Raw genomic sequence first — 20,072 nt, 5'->3', positions numbered from 1 at the left:
TTCAGTCATTTACCCCCACCCCGCTGTTGGCTTTAACCCCTCCCAAATCCAACCCCCAGCTCAGGTGCAAACGCTCAACTGTCCAGAGTCTTAGAACATCCTCACCTCACTAAGCCGGTCAGGAACCTGGATGTCTTGTTTGACCCCGAACTGTCCTTTCTTTCCCACATCCACGCCATGGCCGGCACTGCCTACCACCACCTCCGCAACATTGCCAGACTCCGCCACTGCCTCACCACTGGCTGCCGAAACCCTCACCCATACATTCATCACATCAAGGCTCGATTACAGAAACTCCCTCCCATCGGCCTTCCCAACTCTTCCCTTCACAAGCTGCAGATCATCCAAAACTCTGCAGCTCGTGTACTCTTGCGCACAAGGCTCCGTGACCCCATCACTCCCACCCTCGCCCGACTCCACTGGCTCCCCATCCCCCAGAGGATCGAGTTCAAGATCCTCGTCCTCACTTTCAAGGCGTTGCCCCCTCCTACCTCTCTGACCTGCTGACTCCCTACCAACCTGCCCGCTCCCTCCGTTCAGCAGGCTCCGGCTTGTTCCATGTCTCCCACCCGACCATTGGTGGCCGGGCTTTCAGCCTCTCTGCTCCCACACGCTGGAACGCCATCCCACGGTCCCATCGCCTCGCTTCCTCCCTTGCCTCCTTCAAGGCTGGTCTCAAGACCCTTCTCTTCGATCGTGCCTTTAGTCACCCTCCTACCTCTCCGCCTTCCCTCACCCCTACACCACCCCTCCCCCATGCTCGGGCCCCAACACCTGACTGTTTAGCGCTTTGGGACGTCCTCCCGATGTGAAAGGCGCTCTATAAATATAATTTATTGCTGTTATAGTTGTTGTAACAGACAATGTACTGTGCTTACTTTTGACAACAACTATAAACAGGAATAAATTGCATTTATCAGCCATGAGGTGAATGACCAAATAATCAGGGAGATTGTTGACCAAGGCATGATGAGAAAACTCCTGTTCTTTTCAAATAGTGGTGTGGGATCTTTATCGTTCACCTGAACAGACAGTTTAACATTTCATCGCAAACATAACGCAGCCCTCCCCCAGTATTATGAGAACAAGTCCCGACGAGGAGCTTGAAGCCACAGCCTTCTGCCCCAGAGGCAAAAGTACCACCAACTGAGCCACACTGATAGTTTAAAAGAAATAATAATCCTTGCACTTGATATAGCACCTTATCAAATCTCGAACCGCTTCACAGTAAAGTGTAAAATATACTGTAAAGTGAATTGACTATATTTTGTAGGTGAAATGTGGCAGCAGTCGAGGATTGAGTGGCCAAATTATTTTATTTATTTTGAAGGAATTATTACCCCTGGAAAAGTGATCCTCCAATCGACTAACAAACAGGTTCCTACTTACTGCTAGGTAAACAGAGGCGAGTAGAGTAAGGAAACTTGCCCAACGTTTCACCTTGCCAGGAATCGAACTTAGGTCCTCTTGCTTGTGAGACGAGAGCTCTAATCACTAAGCTACTGTACTCCATGATATGATATAAATACACAGACCGACACTTACTTGCTCTCTTCTGTATTCGTACATTCGCAGCCTCAATTCACATTCTCTAGGATGTTACAGTATAACACTTCCTATCCTCCGCTTGTTTTAGTTCTTTCTCCACTGCCTCCTATTATTTTAACTGAATGCTTTAATTCTCATTTATTCCTCATTCGATTTCTGAACAGCACAGCAGCCCTTCCACCTCATGCAGGAGAACCTAGATCAGCTGGAACAGTAGACTCTGCCGACCCATTAAACCCAAAACAATTCAGAGGAAATGCACTGTACTCCGGCAGGGACAATGATGCCAGCACTTCTGAAGTAGGTCACCTGTCACTAAATTTAAATTTCCACACCGCCTTTGATCCCTGAAGCAATGAAGCCACTTCAGCACCATGACTACTGATCAGCGTATATCTGCACTGCTTTGGCTTCCAAGGAGAGAGAGGGAGAGCATGCGCAAGAAATAAAAGCTGCAAAAAAAANGTGCACAAGGCGAGAGTCAAATAAATGTATTCGTAGTTTTTTTTAAATAGAGGAAATGATATAAGAGCATTAAAAATATGCCATGGAAATTGCCCTGGTGACATAGCAAAGTTATCCCAGTGAGTAGTTGAGGCAAATAAACAACAACATTCTGAGTGTAGAGATGGACTCTGCACAGCGCCTTTCACGTCGGGAGGGCGTCCCAAATAGACTTGGACATCCTCCCAAAGTGAAATGTAATTTGTTATTGTCAGAATCATTTGTCTTAGTCAGGGCAGCAGTTGGATGCTACAATTGGCCCGGTACCTCCAATTTAGGGAGAGCAGGTGGGGGGAGGGAGAGGGAAGAAGAGAGAAAGAGAAAGAAATGAATCAGCGTTCCTGCTTCTGAACTTTATCTATGGACCCTGATGGGCACAGGGCGAGGACATGATCAGGTTCATTTACTGTCAGGGCTGCCACAGGAATAACAGGCAGGGTACACGGGGAGTTCTGTGTCTGTGGATGATTAGCCACACTAGGAGAGAAAAATAAGTTAGAACAGTTAGAAGAGGGGTGAAGAGAGAACAAAAGGAAATGGGAAAAAGAATAAAAAGAAAAAGGATGAAAAGGAACAGAAGATAGAAAAGTATGTTGGAGAGAAACATGATCAACAGGAAGTAAATTCAAACAGAAAAAGATGGAAGTTCACCAATAACTCAGTGACAAATGCATCATGTGGTGTGGCTATTAGCCACACAGACTAGGAAGTTCTTGGGTTTTGTCCCTCGTCTGTGTTGAGTTATCTAATCTGAGTCAGGAAGGCAACTGAAGTGTTGCAACTGGCTTCAGCGCACCAGGAAAGAAAGTCTCCCCAATTGGAAGGGATTTCAATCTGGATCATGACAGCTTGCTGTTGTGCATATGTGATCATCAGCTGAGCACAAAACAAGGCTGGGCTGCATCCACTACAGATATTATCCACCCACTTGATACACTCATCTGCTGACACTCTCCAGCCTTTCAGGAGACACCAAAACCTCCATCTCTGCACTCAGAATGTAACCCAGGGGGTCAGGAAGCAGCTGTACCATCATTATACTGTTTATTTTACTTGCCACATTCCAGGGATATGCCTGGAAAAAAAGTTCCATCTGGGATACATATAGCCAAAAGCAGTCTACAATGCAAAGCTATAACAGGAAGCAACCTTACGATGGAGCACAGGCTCTCTGAAGCACTGGCCAACAACCGAGCCCAAAAATTACTGCTGATGATGGAAGTGACACAGCTCAGCGGAGGAAATCCACGCAAAACTTAAAAAGGACAAGGATGGGGAGGGAGTAGAATTCCACCTGGGGCTCAATTTCTATAGCATTTAAGACCCAAGAATTTGGAAAATGATTGAATTCTTCCTTAACTTTGAAGTTGTTCTTCTGGATTTCTTAAAATATCTTACAAAAAAACTGCTTCAAAATGAAGACCGTATTAAACAATTTGCTAATTTTCTGGTCACTCTAAAATGCTACATAAAAAGAGTAAACCTAGACCCATTTGGAATTCTTCCCAAATTTCAACAGTGACTTCTATCCTCCTCCACCACGATGAATTCAAAAGGTACATGAATGAGTAATCATGGTTTTCCTCTCGAGCCATTCTTCCACGGTCAGTTTATCATAAGCATGTTGGACACTGATTAATACTTGCCATGTCCAACAAGATATTTCTCTCTCTCTCTATTCACAATTTTCCAGCTTGACAAGGCAATACTATTAAATTCACGAGAGCTACTCAGCATTCATCCCCCACCCACCCAACCAACTCATCTTCCCCATCCCCACCCCCCCCATTACTTCTAAAATTATTGGACAAGTCATGAACCAGTATAAACAATTGTTTCTGTTTAAACAAAATATCAGAATAAGCGAGTAAATGGTGCCTCTTAAGCAACTGTACATAAATGCACACAGCTCTCAATTACTTCTGCTTATTGGAGCTAGCGTTGAGAGAATACTGCTACCACAGAATGTGAATGACAAATCTACATCAACCATTAAAAAGGTCCCTTTATGCTTGCAATACATATTGGATCATCATTTGGGAGCATTAGTCTCTTTATTCCTCAAAAAGTTGATCCATTTTAGTTTTTTGTCAAATCACATTTCAAGGGAGTACAACAACTGACGAACTGTAATAATGTTTAAAAGAATTATTGTACTAAGAAATCAGTCCAAGAGCTCTAAACTATACAAGCTTTTAGTTCCTAATTCTAAATGCCAAGCAGTCATCAAGAGCTGGCAATCGCACCGAATACCCATTCAGATTCTTTACATGTCCTTGTAGGTAAATGCACCATCTGGGCGCACACCAGTCCATTACAGATTAGAATCCCAATCTGCATTGAGTTAGTTGCTCAAAACAGTACGGATGCTGTGATTGCCCTCAAGTCCCTTGTCCAGGGAGGGCAAAAATCAGACAGAGTTCACTTCCGATCTCTATCCAGAGATGTCTGTTGAAGTTAGTCAAGTGGGACATTGTATAAAGACAGGATTAGCCTCGCATGCGATGTCCTCCACAGTCGTGTAGATGCCAATACTGAAAGTCAAAACTCACGCATGACGAAAACGTCCAAGTTCACCCATGGAATTTTCTCCCAGCAAAAAGGAGCCTTCTTGTGAGTTCAGGGGAGAAAACTTAAAAATCTTCAACATAACAGTGTTATGTTGAACAACATAACCAGATTTGTGCTGGAAAAAAAAGGCTTGAATGATTGGATGCTAGAAGCGAATCTAAAATAAGCCCGAGGACAGATGCCCCTAGGTTGATGTGTGCACCAACAGGTCTCATTTCTGGCTCTAGATCATTAGCTATAAATCAAACCATGTGACTACTAACACCACAACAAACATGTGTTAGTTTGTCACTCCTCTCTTGTTCTCTCTCTTTCTGTCTGCCCCTCCCTTCCCCATCTGCAATGGAGAATATGATCAACCATAAGAGTGGCTGAGCACATAAAATCAGACATTTTAAAAGCTACAAGACTTGCCCCAAAACCAGAGATATTAGGCCAACATCTTAACTGTTCAGTCACAGGCTTGAGTCTTAAAACAGAGCACATAACGACCCTTCAACATACTTTTACAGCTGTTACAGAACTCAGAAACGTGCATACACAGAGATGTCTTTCACACCATTACAGAAATTAGCAAGTAAAGGGGTCTCACACTAAACAATAATAATCACTGCATTTGATATAGCGCCTCATCACTTCTTTGAGACGTCTTAAAGTGCTTCACTGAATATACTGTAAAGTGAATTGACTGTATTTTTGTGGGCGAAACGCAGCAGCCAATTGCACACAGCAGTGTCCCACAAACAGTTGTGGATTGATTGACCAAATTATTTATATATGTAAATATTTACTTTTGAAGTAATTATTACCCCTGGAAAAGCTAACCCCCAATTGACTAACAACCGGGTTCCTACTTACTGCTAGGTAAACAGAGGTGTGAGGTGTAAGGAAACTTGCCCAAAGTTTCGCCCTGCCGGAAAACGAACGCAGGTCCTCTCATTTACGAGGCGAGAGCTCTAACCACTAAGCCACATGTAAACATACATTTACTCAGTCAGTTTGTTCCAACATCAATGTCATGAGTCACGATTAACAGATGAGTTGCAGAAATATTACAGTCTTCACTTCTCGACCATTCACTGCAAAACCATGCTGCACACAACTGCTCACTCACAATAAAGAGGTCAGGAACAGTAGAGTCATCCAAATCAGATACCACACTCCCCCTGCGGTTTGAGCGGCTAAAGTAGTCAGCTATCGACTCACTCTGATCAGAAAAATCAGAAGACTGCAGAGAAAAGCAAAAAGTTTAGTGAAGAAGAAAAGCAAGAGAACACAGAATGTACAAAGAGGAAATTTGGCTTGTTTCCTGGAGAGTCAACAATAACGTACATTTATATAATGCCTTTCGTGTAAAAGAAACATCTCAAAGAGCTTCACAGAATGAGTCACGGAAATCTAAAGATTGTGTGAGTTGTGTTCAGACCAGTGAAACACACAAAGTAAACATATTAACATTAAGGGCAGGACTCTAAAGTGAGGCTTCAAGCCAGAGAGATTATGTTCTCATTAGATCTCAGAAACTCTCTTTGACACTAATTGATCAGGTTACTGAATTCTGAAAGTGACAAATAGCTCAACTGTTTCTTGGAGACATTTCCGACCTACACACACTACCTTGTTACAATATCCTGTCCTGGTCATTGGGTTAAGCATTTACTGCTTCTCCTTACACTTTGCAGATATAATAACACTTTGCAGATATGATAAGAATTGCAACATCAACTGAAAAGAGGAACCTTCCTTTCATATGTGAAGGAGTTAACCAGGAAACCTCCAACGCACTAATAAAGCAATTCCAGTGCAACTCCTTCACATTTCAGATTTGAAATATGTAAATTACAAGGGAGTCTCTGCCTCACTTGGAAGTCAGGTTGGAGGTTACATCCTGGATTTGCACCAATAGGTTTAATACTGAAAAGTAAGTAAAGGGATGTCATCCACTAATCCACTGCTATGTGGACGATGGATTCAGCAACCATTGTAATGCAAGGGCCCTGAAGGAGCTCTCACTGAACACGAAAAGAACTGTATAAAATATTTTTTAAACTTTAAGCTCAGAGACTGATCACATGGCACTCAAATTGCAATATATTGCATTTAGCGCAAGGAAAAGATCTGTGCAGTACACCTCTTTTGCCACTATCGGCTGCTGGTGAATTCTGTTTAGTCTCTATAGATGTCTTAATCACCCAAATATTAGCAAATAAACAATAAGCAGGGCAATATTTTGCAATTGCTTAGCAAAACACTGAGGTACTGCCCCTCAATCAGGCAATTTGGGATGGAAATTTAATCTTTTAAAAAGACGTTTGCCAAGTTTCACCACCTCAGCTTCCTCTACACACGACAATAATCTCTCGTGAAGTGGAAAACATTATTAGCAGCAGCTCAGATCCAAAACATGCTGACATGCACAGAGAGCTTACCACGCTGTCACGGCGGCCACGACTGAGGCCATCCTGGGACACTGTGCTCAGCGTTTCATCATCTGAATTCTATAAACGTTTAAAGTACACGAGTTATGACAGACAAAAACCTTCTCACACAATGGCTATCTGAAGCAGCTCCAGACACAGGGTAGTAAGCGGTAAACCGAGCTGGTCACTCTCTTCAGAAATGCAGCAATCACATAGCGGATTTCTAAACAGTACCAAACTCAACAATGCCTGAAGTGTAGTTTCTAACGGGATTTTTCAGAGCCAGTCATGGCAATAACCAGAAGTAAGTCAATCCTGACCTTACATACAGAACTCTGTTTGTTTGGATACTCTTAAGCATGTTGATGGGTTTCTGCATGTGTCAGATAGCCAGGTGTCCAAAAACAAAACACTTATGGGGAGGATCACAACACAGAAGAAACCAACTCAACCATACTTGGAACTACCGTGTAAAGTTAATAGCGGTGTGAACATGTGCCTCCTCACATTATAGCTCGAGTCAATCTATTGGGGGCAAATAGAAGAACCAGGAAAGAACCACATCCCATTAGACAAAACAATCTCAACTGCAGGAGAGCATTTCACATTTAACAAACGGAATGGAACTTTCATTGGCAACAGGTGTGCTCCTAATCCTGGTTTCTACCAATCCTATTTGTGTCAGTATATGCACAAATCAGTGATGATACAATACAGTAAGTCAGCAAAGCATTAAAACCTTTCCCATACTCATTCCAGATTTAATATACCATGTAAACAGGCCCTTGAAAAACTCTTGTAGACTCTATTGGTGCATATCTTCTTATTCACAATGATTTATCTTCCTTGCTTCAAGAGGATTTGTGCTGGGGTACGATTCTGTGGTCACCAATCTCACCTATGAGTCTACTCATCAAATCGGGAGCCAGTAAGGGTGGGTGAACCACGTGAGTGTATGTCACCGTCTCCCCCTTCAGGAAGTCACTCCCACTCTGTTGCACTGCACCCAAGGCAAGGATCATTGCAGAAAGAAGGGGAGATATATAAGAATGGCTAGCACCAGTTAGGAACACCTGTCCTATATCTCAAGCAGAGCTGTTCCTGTTCTACAATTTACACGCAGTTTAGGTTGCTGCTATGCCAGTGTCAACGCCCAGATCTTCATATCAAAGCAAAGCAATAGTGCACAGTGCATTCTTTCAACTAACATAAGGATGTTTGTTACCACCAAATACATTTTCGTCCTATCAACCTGCGATTTACTTTACTTACTCACTATTTGTTGCACTGCATTAAGTACAGCCACACAAAATTCATTTACTGTTAACGTTATTCTGAATATCATCAGTAATCATCCCCTCTCACCAGTGGGCTGCTCCTTGCTGAGCTCGATCGGAAGGAATAGCTGTACTCGGATGGCTGTGGAAAAAGTGAAGTTGTTTTTTTTAAAAAAAAACACCACCACCACCACCATGGTCTAAAAACAGGAAACATTTTAGATAAAACACGTTGCACACAAGGTCCAAAGACAAAACTTACAGTTCTTGAACTGTATTTCGGGTCTCGATGATAGAGTCCCGTGTCACGCAGCGATGCCTATGAACAAAGATTTTTGGCCAAAAGCTTAATTGTCATATGAACTATCTGAATTCTGTCAGTCATTCCACCTTCAGGTTAATAGCATTACCCCTATAATTAAACTTTCTCTATGTAAAAAGTTTGCACAAGTAAAATACAAGCTTTTAACTGATTATTCATTTCCTCAAACAATGCAGCAATTTTTAATTCAAATCGCTGTATTTGGATAATATCAGTATATCTCATGATGTGCAATGTTTTGGGATAAAGTACTTATGCACACAGCTGTATTAATTAAAACTAATATTGTTTTTAGGAAGAGAATGAATTGCCCATAAAATTCAGGTTTAATTTTTTTACAAAATGAGCCAGACAAGAAACAAGCCACTTTGAGTTAGTCAGTAAAAACACCTTGCAAATGTTGGACAAAGGCGTGCTGAAGGTGATATGAAAATAGCACTGTTCCACCAAACGTTTTGCAATCTACAGGAGAATTATAAGGCAGAAACGTTAAAGAAGCAGCATTTTGTCAGGCAGACTGGAAACCCTGATTATTAGAAATTTTCAGATAAGGGAGGCCTATGGTGGCAATTCTGACATAATCCCTAAACTCCAGTGTTTTTGCAATTGTTGCTTCAACTGAAGCTATTTAGATTACCGAACCGAGGCATCTGATTCTTTCATCTTCTATATATACACACACAATATGAAGAAATACTCAGTCATTAAATGGAGCATGAGAAATGCAAAAAATGCTTGGGACAATTGCGCCTTTGACCATTTGGTACCACAAAGCAACATCTCTTGCTCCGATCCTTGATATAAACAGCGTCACGTTGAAACAACTCAGTTCTTGACGATAGGTAGAACATTGAATTGAAACATGAAGATGCTCTGAACACACAAAAATTAAGCTCCAAGATGCACCAGTTCAGAAAGAGAAATGAGGAGAAACGTCCACATGTGGTGGCTGAACTACTTTCAAGGAATGAGGTAGAATATAACAACTTGTACCTGCATAGAACGCTTTTCACAGTGAACATCTCAGGACACTTTACATAGATAGTGTGGGACACTGGTCAAAGTGGAAGAAGATAGGGAGAAAGGTGATGAGGTAATGAACTAAGAGATAGGTTTGTAGCAAGATCTAGGAGAGGCAAGAGGTGGGAGGGATTTTGGAAGAGAGAGCGGCTGTATACTAGTTGAAAGTTACAAAAAGATAGCGAAGGTGGGGAAGAATACCTGACCTCAGAGGCTACGATATGGTACTTAACTCTCAAGGAGATGGTATCTCAAATAGTGTTCCTCCATTTGACTGGAGTGTGTATATTTCATTCAAATGAAATGCAAGGGGAGAAAGTCCACCTGGGTCTAGATTACTCTTATTTGTATAGCATTTCACAAATTGTTGAATTCAGTCTCAACTTTGAAGCCAGATTTTCTACAATAATAAGCCTTGCATTTTCTCTAGTTCTTAAAAGAACAAAAAATAAAGCTTCGAATATAAAACTCAACTTAAGAATTTGTCAAACTCGGGACACTCTGAAATGCTAAGAAATGGTAAGAAAAAAACATTGTCACAAAATATTATCCAATTTACAACACAACTGTCTTGTTCAGCCTTAAAGCCTTTGTGGAGTCCTGTAGCTCAGTGGTTAGAGCACTCGCTTTGCAAGCGAGAGACCTGAGTTCAATTCCAGGCAGAGGGCGAAACTTTGGGCAAGTTTCCTTACTCCACAAGTCTAATAATAATCCCTCCAAAACCAAAAACAATAATAAATTGGTCATTTTCAATCTACGACTGTTTGTGGGACATTGCTGTGCGCATTGGCTGCCGCGTTCGCCACAAATATACAGTCAATTCACTTTACAGTATATTCTGTGAAGCGCTTTGGGACGTCCTCCCGACGTGAAAAGCGCTATATCAAATGCAAGGATTATTATTATTATTAAAAGCAAATATGCTATTAGAGCAGTGTTAATGACGTTTGCTCTCAGGCATTTCTCGAACACTTCACTACCAACTGGGAATTGGTAGACACTTGATAAACTGTTTGCTCCATGAATCCTATCATGTGCAGTTTAAAATTAGCACAGTGAGTATAGCAATACAAGGACATTGCCTTCTCAACAATGCAGTTTAATTTGAGGTGTTCGTTCAGTGAGACTTGTTGATAAACAACAACTTGCATTTATATCATGGCCTTAATGCGGAGTAGCATCTCAGAGCATTCAACACTGGCAGAGCTCGCTCGACTCCAAGCCGGGGAGAGAGGGGAGGTGACCATAGGTATAGTCGGAAGAAGGTCTTCAGGTACAATCTGAAGATGAGCAAGGAGGGAGCAAGGCAGAGGGATTGAGGTAGAGTGTTTTGAAGTTTCCAGGTGTAGTTGCTGAATAGATGACCAACAATGCTGAAACAGAGGATACGCAGAAGGCACAGGCTGTCACATAGAGCATCTTCTTTATAAATGGAACCATGTTCTGCGGGAACCCCACTCCAACCCTCACTGAAGTAGATTGCAGGATTCCTGCAAGGCAGCCTGAATGTATTTCCAGGAATCCCTATTTAAAACTCATTATCTATATTAATGGATCCTGTTAAGAAGCAGCACAATTAGAAGGCAATATAGAAAATGTAAAGGGAAACAGGGAATTCTAAGAGGCCTAGTGCAAGTGCTTTTGTGACCGTCTTCCAGATGCTGCAGAACGTTTCTGGCAATATTACAAGTTAACTTTTTATTTGAATTTCTTAGCCGTTGTTCAATTTTCTCAGTCTTTTATAGGATTTAATGTATAAGAGTATTCTTTGAATTACCCTAAAGTTTAAGGTTTACTCAAATGCCTTTTCACTGCAACACTACTCATCTTTGAGTCAATCACTTGAAGTTTGCCTTTCAACAGTCCTTTGTTCCACAATGCACGATAAAGTACGAATGCAGCACTACAAACAACAGCTTTCAAATTTAGAATTAGATCATTGGCTTAAAGTGATCTAACATGAAACCATTTAAATTGGACTCTGCATTGGTAGACACTGTAAAATGTTATTGAAAGCTTGGGGAAGTTACAAGATTTTTTAAAGAAATTAAGTTGCACAAAAGTTATTGTTGCTCTTATCCCCTACAGAGCCTTGCAAAATACCACCACAGCCCATGCAATTGCAATATACCAACCAAACTCTGACTTCGATATAGGCCAGTGCCCAAATTAGAAGATGCCTAGGGAAAAAAAGGATGAATTTATTCCCATTAAAAGTCACAGGTACTGTAGCAACGTATATAGGACAATAAGTTCTGTCCAAGGAAATTATACTAACCCTATAACTTGTTGTTGCTACTGGATCACTGTATAGTGAAGAAGGCTGTGTTGAATATACAAAAAAACTTGAATGAACATTTTTTGTAATTAATGGTAAATCAGGCAAGCAATTTAGTCCAACAGAACGAGAACCTGTGTAAAGCAAGTGATACTAACCCTATAGCTCTTTGTTGTTCCTATTGGATCACTATATAGTGAAGAAGGCTGTGTTGAAAATAAAACAAAAACTTAAATGAATAGTTTTTTAATTAATCGTAAAATAAGCAAACAATTTAGTCCAATAGAATGAGACCCGTGTCAAGCATTTATACTAACCCTATAGCTTTTTGTTGTTGCTATCGGATCACTATACAGTGAATAAGGCTGTGATGAAAATAAAAAAACTTGAATGAACATTTTTTTAAATGAATTGTAAAACAGGCAAATATTTTCCAATAGAATGAGACCTGGTGTCAAGCAGGTGATACTAACCCTATAGCTTTTTGTTGTTGCTATTGGATCACTATATAATGAAGAAGGCTGTATTGGAAATGGAGGAAAAATCTCAATTAATTACAATTGTGCATTCAAAATTAATCATGCAATTACTATAACCATTTAGATCAATGGATTTAATACACTGAAAGTGCTGGGTCATAATCTGGGCCAACAGAAAAGTGCGGCCGCACTTTTTCAGTGGAATCCGCTACAAATGCCCTCCTCTGCTGCAAACGAGCTAAACATGTAGTCCATGTGTGTGTATCTGTCTCTATGTGTTTGTGAGTGTCTGTGTGAGTGTGTCTGTGTATGCGTGTTTGTGTGTCTGTGTCTCTCTCTGGGTCTCTGAGTGTGTGTCTCTCATTCTATGAGTGTGTCTCACTCACTCGTCTGTGTGCGGTGCCAGACTCTGAGAAAGGCTGGAGGTGGTGAGCTCCTGTAGCCTTGCTGGTGCCCACCCCTGTTAAAACTCCACTGCTAAATTTGCCAAAATGTCCCGCATTTTTGGCAAATATTTCCACACTTTTCTATTAGCCCAGGTCACGAGCAATACAACACTAATGACAAATTACAGAAAGGGCAGGACTTGTATTATGGCTACAAGTTGAGGGTCCTATTCTCCCTGTGAAAGGCACAGTCCTTCCTCTGGATGGTGAAGTTTGCAGTTCACAGCAGTTCTGGAGGAACTCATTCTAGACTCTCTGACTGCTGAAACTGCAGATTTTGATCAGGACTAAGTGTATTCTTATGATTTCTGCAGTTTACAAGATTGCAAATAAAAAAGCACATAGCTTTGCAGGATATCCTTCAGAAAGGAACCGAAGGTGATGACTAATTAGTAGTATCTAGGGAATTGTATGGTTTGATCAGAAACTTAATATTACATTAAAATGCAATGTCGTCCTACAGAAGTGTTCCCAAATTGATGACAGAAAAAAAAATACAGATTCCTTAATATTCATCAGAAAAGGTCTTAAATATTGCCCTTAAGAAGCGTTGCAAGCATAATTGTGAGCCAAAGTGCTAGAGCCGTGTGTTCCAAACTAAAGTTAGCACATCAACACATTCCTCTTAATTGCCCAAGGATATCCAGCCCAAGGATTTCTGGTCCGTGTTAAAGTACTGTACAGCATTGTACAGTACTTTAAAAACAAAACAAATGAATTAGGATTAATTTCCAAAAAAATAATTCAGTGAGAAAATATATGAAAGGGAGCAAATAGAAAAACAAAATGGGAGGAGGAGGAAAGAGAAGAATGGGGCAGGAATGTTTTACTCTGGGTGAAAGTATTTTGTTATCAACAACAACTCGCATTTATATTCATGTTCTCTCCCGCACATCCACCCTCGCCCGGCTCCACTGGCTCCCCATCCCTCAGAGGATAGAGTTCAAAATTCTAGTCCTCGCCTTCAAGGCCCTCCATGGCATTGCCCCCTCCTACCTCTCCGACCTGGTAACCCCTTATCAACCTGTCCACGCACTCCATTCAGCAGGCTCTGGCCTGCTCCACATCCCCCGCCCGGCGTGCCCCACCGTTGTCGGTCGGCCCTTCAGCCTCGCTACCAACACCTTTTGCCACTCCATCCCATATTCCTTTTGCCTCGCTCTATCTCTTGCCTCCTTCAAGGCACATCTCAAGACCTTCCTCTTCAACTGCGCCTTCGGTCTTCCCTCCTACCCTCCACCCTCGCTGATCCCAAACCTTCCTGCTTAGGTCCAAATCCTTGACTGTCCAGTACCTTGGGACGTCCTCCTTGACATGAAAGGTGCTTTACAAATTTAATTTTGTATTGAATAGAGCACCCCTCACACAGGGTAGCGTCCCAGAGTGTTTGACAGTGACGGAGCATGACGGGCTGCTGGGGGAAGGAGGGGTGTGACAATTTCACTGACAATAGTAAAAAGTGACAGCACTGAAGCACCATTTCTAGCTGAATATGCTTGTTTATGCTTCAATTACCACATGTAGTTAATGATGAGGGCAATCCTCTGGCAGGCTTTTTGCACTTTTCTAGTTACAAAAAACAAAATATCAGCAGGAGGAGAAGAGGGAAAAGACAACTAAAGGCTGCATTTGTCCACAATTTGTATTGAAATTAACCTCCCCCACCAAACCCCCACCCCCCTCCCCAAATGTAATGATAAAGAATATGACAATCAACTGGTTAGTCTGATTATTTATAGCTTGTCATCAAGCGTACAGGATGTCAACACAATTTGGGGTGAGGCTCCATAGGAGGAAATTGACCTCTGAGACTTCACCCATTCTTCATGTGCAAGCCTGGACACTGAACGCTGTTCAGCGGTTGATAGGACACTGATAGAACCTGATCTGGTCCTCAGCTGGCATCTGCCACACATAGCACTCTCCAGAAACAATCACAGGAGAACAATCAGAAGCAAAAATCCTGGTCATTTTTTCCCACTCCCAAGCCAGGGTATTAAAATCGTGTGTTGATGTCAACTAACTCAGCACAGCTCTTAGTCATTCTTGATCTGGGTGGCTTAGTTTCAGATTGGACAGTAAAAACACAGTTCATGTGGAATTAGTGGAGAAATAGTAAGTTGGACTCCCAAGTCATCCACTTTTAGAAGGTTTACAGTGCTGGAGGCCATTCTACCAGCTCAAGTGGTGGACGCAATGACAAAAGTTATACAAAAGCCATCATTTAAGCAAAATCATTGCTTTTTGGGACATTTTGAACTATATTCAATATTTTACAAAATATCTTCACCAAAATAAACATGGAGAGAACATTTACATGCAGTCCACAATGGCACATGCACAGTACTAATTATTAAATGCAGGATCAAAGGAAATATTTCTCAAGCAAATCCTGAGATTTATAAAGCTTGACGTCAGGTGGGAAACCAAAAACTTTTCAGGACTGAAAAGGGTTAAAGCAAAACAAAATACAAAACAAGTTTGAAGGCGATCTCCAAAAACACCAAGGCCAGTCTGCATGAATCATTGTGAAACTAATAAAAGGACAGACCCGACTGTAGGAGTGCAGTTTAGAGTTACGCAGGGTGCTGTAGTTTCTTTGATCGTAGTACATTCCACTCTGCAAAAAGCAAATCATAGAACGTATGAATGCATATAGCACCGTTGCCAAATCACATAGAATCAAGTCAAAACAAATCTCAATATTATCACAACTCCAGCATAAACACCATCATTAAGACGACTAATTGAGAACGATGCTTGTCCTCGCTAAAGCATTGTACGAGGCAGACAAAAATAAATCCATCTCAGGGTCCCAGTGTTTCACAGAAGCTTGGGGACTTTGCCTCATTTAACAAACAGATATAGCACCGCTCAACTAACCAGTAGGTCTTTATTAGAACTAGAGAGCGTCTTCTTGGCAGCGAGGCGATCACTGTAAACTGAGTTCTGAGAGTGAAAAGCAAATTAAAGAATCGTTATAAAAGGAGCCAAATATGTACATAACCCATGCAGCACAACCAAATGCCTGCTCTTGCCCTCCACCCTGGCCCTCTTAAATAAACTTAAATGTGGAAGAATAGAAACATTGAGAAAACGGTAACAGCTGAATAATCTGAACACATGTTTCAGATGAAGTTCTCCAGAAAGGGTGCCATTGTACTATGCAATCTAAAAACTTCCACATGGTGAATAGTAACTTGCATTTGTGGCTAGTGCCCATCTTTGAAAGACAATTTGAGCCTTTCTTTCGAAGCATACACGCGCACGCACACATACACACACACGCACAGATAAAACACCCCATGCAGCCAAGATAACAACAAAGCAGTGATTGCATACAGCTTGGGAGAGTTTCTTGAACTGGGATGACTTGTCCTTTACATCAGAAGACTATAAACCAATGAAAAGGAAAATTAGATCAAAAGATGAGCAAGAAATGATAGAAGACAGACAGATGAGTGAATTAAGAAATATCAATGAGACATAAAACGTCAGCACATGCGGTTGCATTCTTCCACCTAACACCTCAACGAATCACAAAACCAAAGGCCTGGTGAATCGGTTTACTCCTTGAACACTGAGGTCAGATGTTCAAGCCACAAATTCCACTGTACAATCACCAATACTCTATGTTTAGCCTAAAGGTGGTGCACTTTAGTGAGGAAAGTCTCAAGAACAAAAGAACTCAGTCCATTCTATGAGAAGCAATCTAACACAACCCAACATGCAGTCAATCAGCACCAGACACAAAATTCCACTTCATGTAGGTGCACATTCAATTTGTTGGGAAGCCATCATATTCCCAATATAGGTGCTTCACCCCACACAGGTCGACTGCAGAGAGAAACTTCCAGTGTAAGTTAAAATAAGCCGTTTCAATGATGATTATAAAACACTCCAAGCTTTGCTTTCAGCTCTCTTAGAACAAAGAAATGCAAAGTATTTTGCCACGTAATGAACAACACACTCAAGAAAACATTCACCAATCAGTTCTCAGTGCATGTTAATGGAAAATCGACCACACAAGCGACAATTATAAGATACTCTTTTGCTGGACAAGAGAAATTCCCTTCAGAAAGAAAATAGCTTCTTGAACATGCCTGCTGGCAAGAAATGAAGCAGTGGGCTTTTGAGCAGAGGCCAAACATTTCAGTAATTAAGCTAGACGCCATCATTTTTTTTGCTTTAAGCAACTTAAAACGATTCTGAAGGAATTACAATTATATTGTATAAAACTATTTAGGTAAGGGCTTAAAGCACCATGATGGGCTTCCACCTGTGTGTGATGGCAGTTGAGGTTCACCAGAGAATTGCATGATCAGTTTGACTATCCGTTGGTGGAAAAGGAGAAGATAAAGGTAAGCAAGGTTTCCTTGGAGCTGAGCCAGCACCAACGTGACATGCTTAGGAACAGAATGTTGGAATCTTGGTAGTTCCTGAGCCAGGTAGGTCTGTAGTATTCCAGGATGCTGCTGATGTCAGTCCAGTCAGCCTGGCTCATCAGCAGGTCTTGGAAGGGCAGGGATTCTAATCACTCAGCTCCCAATGGTGGTAGGGTGGTCCTGATAGGGTGGTCCTTCCTGGACAAACAGCGGAAAACCTTGCCAAACCGTCCTCTCAATGGCAAGTTATGCTGTTTTAGGTGGTTAAACTTCTGGAGTACCACAATACACAATATACCCTATCAGTTATGGCTTTGGCTTGCAGGGTTAATGGGAGCTGAGTGATTAGAATCCCTGCCCTTCCAATGCATTCTGCCTCTATGGCCTTCTGGGGAAGTGTAGTCCATTTTTTGTCAAGCATCTGTGTGAAGAAATATCAAACCAGCTAAGAGCCACAACATAGCTATTTGAAACATTAATCCACTGGACCATGAATGGTAGCCATAGAAATAATGCAGGAAGATAAGACTACTAAGAGAGCCTCAACCTGATGTATTCCTCTGAATAGAGTTCATTATTTCCAGAGGGGTAGTTGTTTTGTTCAGTGTCAAGGCATTATACTGAATCACACTACAGTATTATTTTGAGTGGTTGGGGATAGAGACCCAGTATTAAAGGTTAAACAAAAGGAGATTGTGCATGTTACTGTAAGTGAGCTTCACAAATATTAATAATAATAATCCTTGCATTTGATATAGTGCCTTAACACGTCTTTGGGACGTCTCATAGCGCTTCACAGAATAATAATCCTTGCTTTTGTTATAGCACATTTCACGTCTTCTAGACGACTCAAAGTACTCCACAGAATATACTGTAAAGTGAATTGACTGTATATTTGTGGGCAAAACGTGGCAGCCAATTGCACACAGCAGTGTCCCATAAACAGTCATGGATTGAGTGACCAAATTCTTATTTTGTTTATTTATTTCCTGAGGGATCATTATCAGGCATGTGGAGTAAGGAAACTTGCCCAAGTTTTCGCCCTGCCAGGAATCAAACCCAGGTCTCTCGCTTGCGCGGCAAATGTTCTAATATACTGTAATGTGAATTGATTGCATGTTTTGTGGGCAAAACGCAGAAGCCAATTGCTCACAGCAGTGTCCCATAAACAGTCGTGGATTAAGTGACCAAATTAAAATTTTTATTTTTTGAAGGGATGATTGCCTCCGGAAAAGCTCGATAAACAGGGGCATATGGAATAAGGAAACATGCCCATGGTTTCACATTGCCCGGGAATCGAACCCAGGTCCTCTTGCTTGTGAGGCGAGTGCTCTAACCACTAAGCTACAGGACTCCATAAAGTATGCATGATGTGATTTTCAAGAAATTCAGTCTTGCCAGCTCAGAACCACTCAAGTTAGTAAAAATGGAGAGATAAAAAAACACACACATACAACTTGCAGAAATTCTTTTACTGTGAATCATTATTGGCCGCAATCAATTTAATGCATGCTCCTTGGTATCCTAACATAAATTGCTACTGCACAAACCACATAGTCTTTTCGCCTTGAACTGCTTCTGTAGGATCCGCCCAGATCACTGGAGGTGTGCTTTGAACAAAAAACAGATTATAATCTGCACTCAATCCGTAAAAACCTTAACAAAAATATTAATCTGCTTTAAACCTCCCAAAATATTACTCAGGGTGGAGATTTGCATATTTCACAATTCAAATCACAAGTATGTTATTTAAATCATAAACAGATAAGTCTGACCAGAAAGGATGGGGAGAGGGCAGGGAGGGAAAAGTTGCTGGACAACACTCGTTGACTAGCCCATTGACACCCACTGTCTAGGCCCATATATAAAATCTCAAGCAGCACTATGAAAAGGCTCAAGCGCTTGCGCTCAATGCTTCCACATTCACTGTTCATTCTGGCAGAAAGATGAGTCCTCACGTTGTCTCTATCACTCCGTCCCTATAGTGAGTAGAGAGCAACGTGCAAGATGTCAATTTTGACAGAAGGCTGACAAACAGGAAGCCAGAGGAAGCTAAATTTGATGACTTCCAGATCATGAAGTCAACAGTGTCGCTCCCTACTCGCTACAGGGAAGGGATGGTGGTGGCAACTTGAAGACTCAGAAGTCAGCCATTTTGACAGCCATTTCTCCATCTCTTCTCTACATGTTATTACCCTTTGATCCCAAGTATCTGTCTCCCTTATAAACATCCCAATTTATTCTGGGAGCAGAATTTACTGGGAGCAGGGATTCTTCCCACTCGGCTCCTGTTAACCCTGCAAGCCAACACCCTGAAAGGCAGGATGGTCTTAGCTAGAAAGGCAGGCAGTGCTCTCGATGGTAAGTTGTGAGTTTTTAAGCTGGTTAAACTCCAGGAAGTATTGGTTCTTGCCAACCTGCACCTAATATTCTTCATAATTAGGTAAGCAAGCTGTGACCCTCTAAGTGTACATTCCATTCTAGAGAAAGAGAAATTTCCATGAATTGGTGGTATATATATGTACGTAGAACATGATGATGCATCTTGTGCAGTTCTAGCAGCCGAAGGGTTTGAACTTCAGATCAGCTATAATTTCACAATGCTGCATGATCTTAAATTTTATAACAAAATTGTGTTACTGGCTAAAACCAAGACATCAGAGGCTAGAATCGTACCTCCTCCAAGTCAGCTTCTAGTTATACCATTCCATTCTACGAGCAAATCTCAAATGAAATCTTTAACTCACACAGAACTAGTTTAAAATATATCCAGTAACAGATAAAATAAGAACAATATTACTTTAAGTAATGAAGCCACATTG

General features: G+C 41.4%; 1 protein-coding gene across 13 annotated transcripts in view; it reads right to left on the bottom strand.

The window, feature by feature from the left end:
- Positions 1-20,072, bottom strand: part of lrrfip2 (leucine rich repeat (in FLII) interacting protein 2) — a 91,247-nt gene that overhangs the window by 30,028 nt on the left and 41,147 nt on the right. For 4 of the 13 annotated variants that reach the window (XM_042331840.1, XM_007904046.2, XM_042331843.1 and 1 more), the window contains exons 6-18: positions 18,801-18,860; positions 16,208-16,258; positions 15,749-15,814; positions 15,417-15,485; positions 12,414-12,461; positions 12,258-12,305; positions 12,099-12,146; positions 11,941-11,985; positions 11,798-11,842; positions 8,583-8,639; positions 8,409-8,462; positions 7,053-7,121; positions 5,738-5,851 (exon numbers count right to left, since the gene is read on the bottom strand). The exons of 4 other annotated variants lie outside the window; for them this stretch is intronic. In XM_042331840.1, coding sequence (XP_042187774.1) covers positions 5,738-5,851; positions 7,053-7,121; positions 8,409-8,462; positions 8,583-8,639; positions 11,798-11,842; positions 11,941-11,985; positions 12,099-12,146; positions 12,258-12,305; positions 12,414-12,461; positions 15,417-15,485; positions 15,749-15,814; positions 16,208-16,258; positions 18,801-18,860 — 774 coding nt within the window. The remainder of the gene's footprint in view (positions 1-5,737; positions 5,852-7,052; positions 7,122-8,408; positions 8,463-8,582; positions 8,640-11,797; positions 11,843-11,940; positions 11,986-12,098; positions 12,147-12,257; positions 12,306-12,413; positions 12,462-15,416; positions 15,486-15,748; positions 15,815-16,207; positions 16,259-18,800; positions 18,861-20,072) is intronic. 5 more of the 13 variants (XM_042331839.1, XM_042331837.1, XM_042331838.1 and 2 more) reach the window with 5 other exon arrangements.

This window comes from Callorhinchus milii, unplaced genomic scaffold, assembly GCF_018977255.1.
Source record: "Callorhinchus milii isolate IMCB2004 unplaced genomic scaffold, IMCB_Cmil_1.0 Scaffold2, whole genome shotgun sequence".
NCBI classification, from domain to species: Eukaryota; Metazoa; Chordata; class Chondrichthyes; order Chimaeriformes; family Callorhinchidae; genus Callorhinchus; species Callorhinchus milii.
This window is presented reverse-complemented; position numbering and strand designations above follow the sequence as displayed.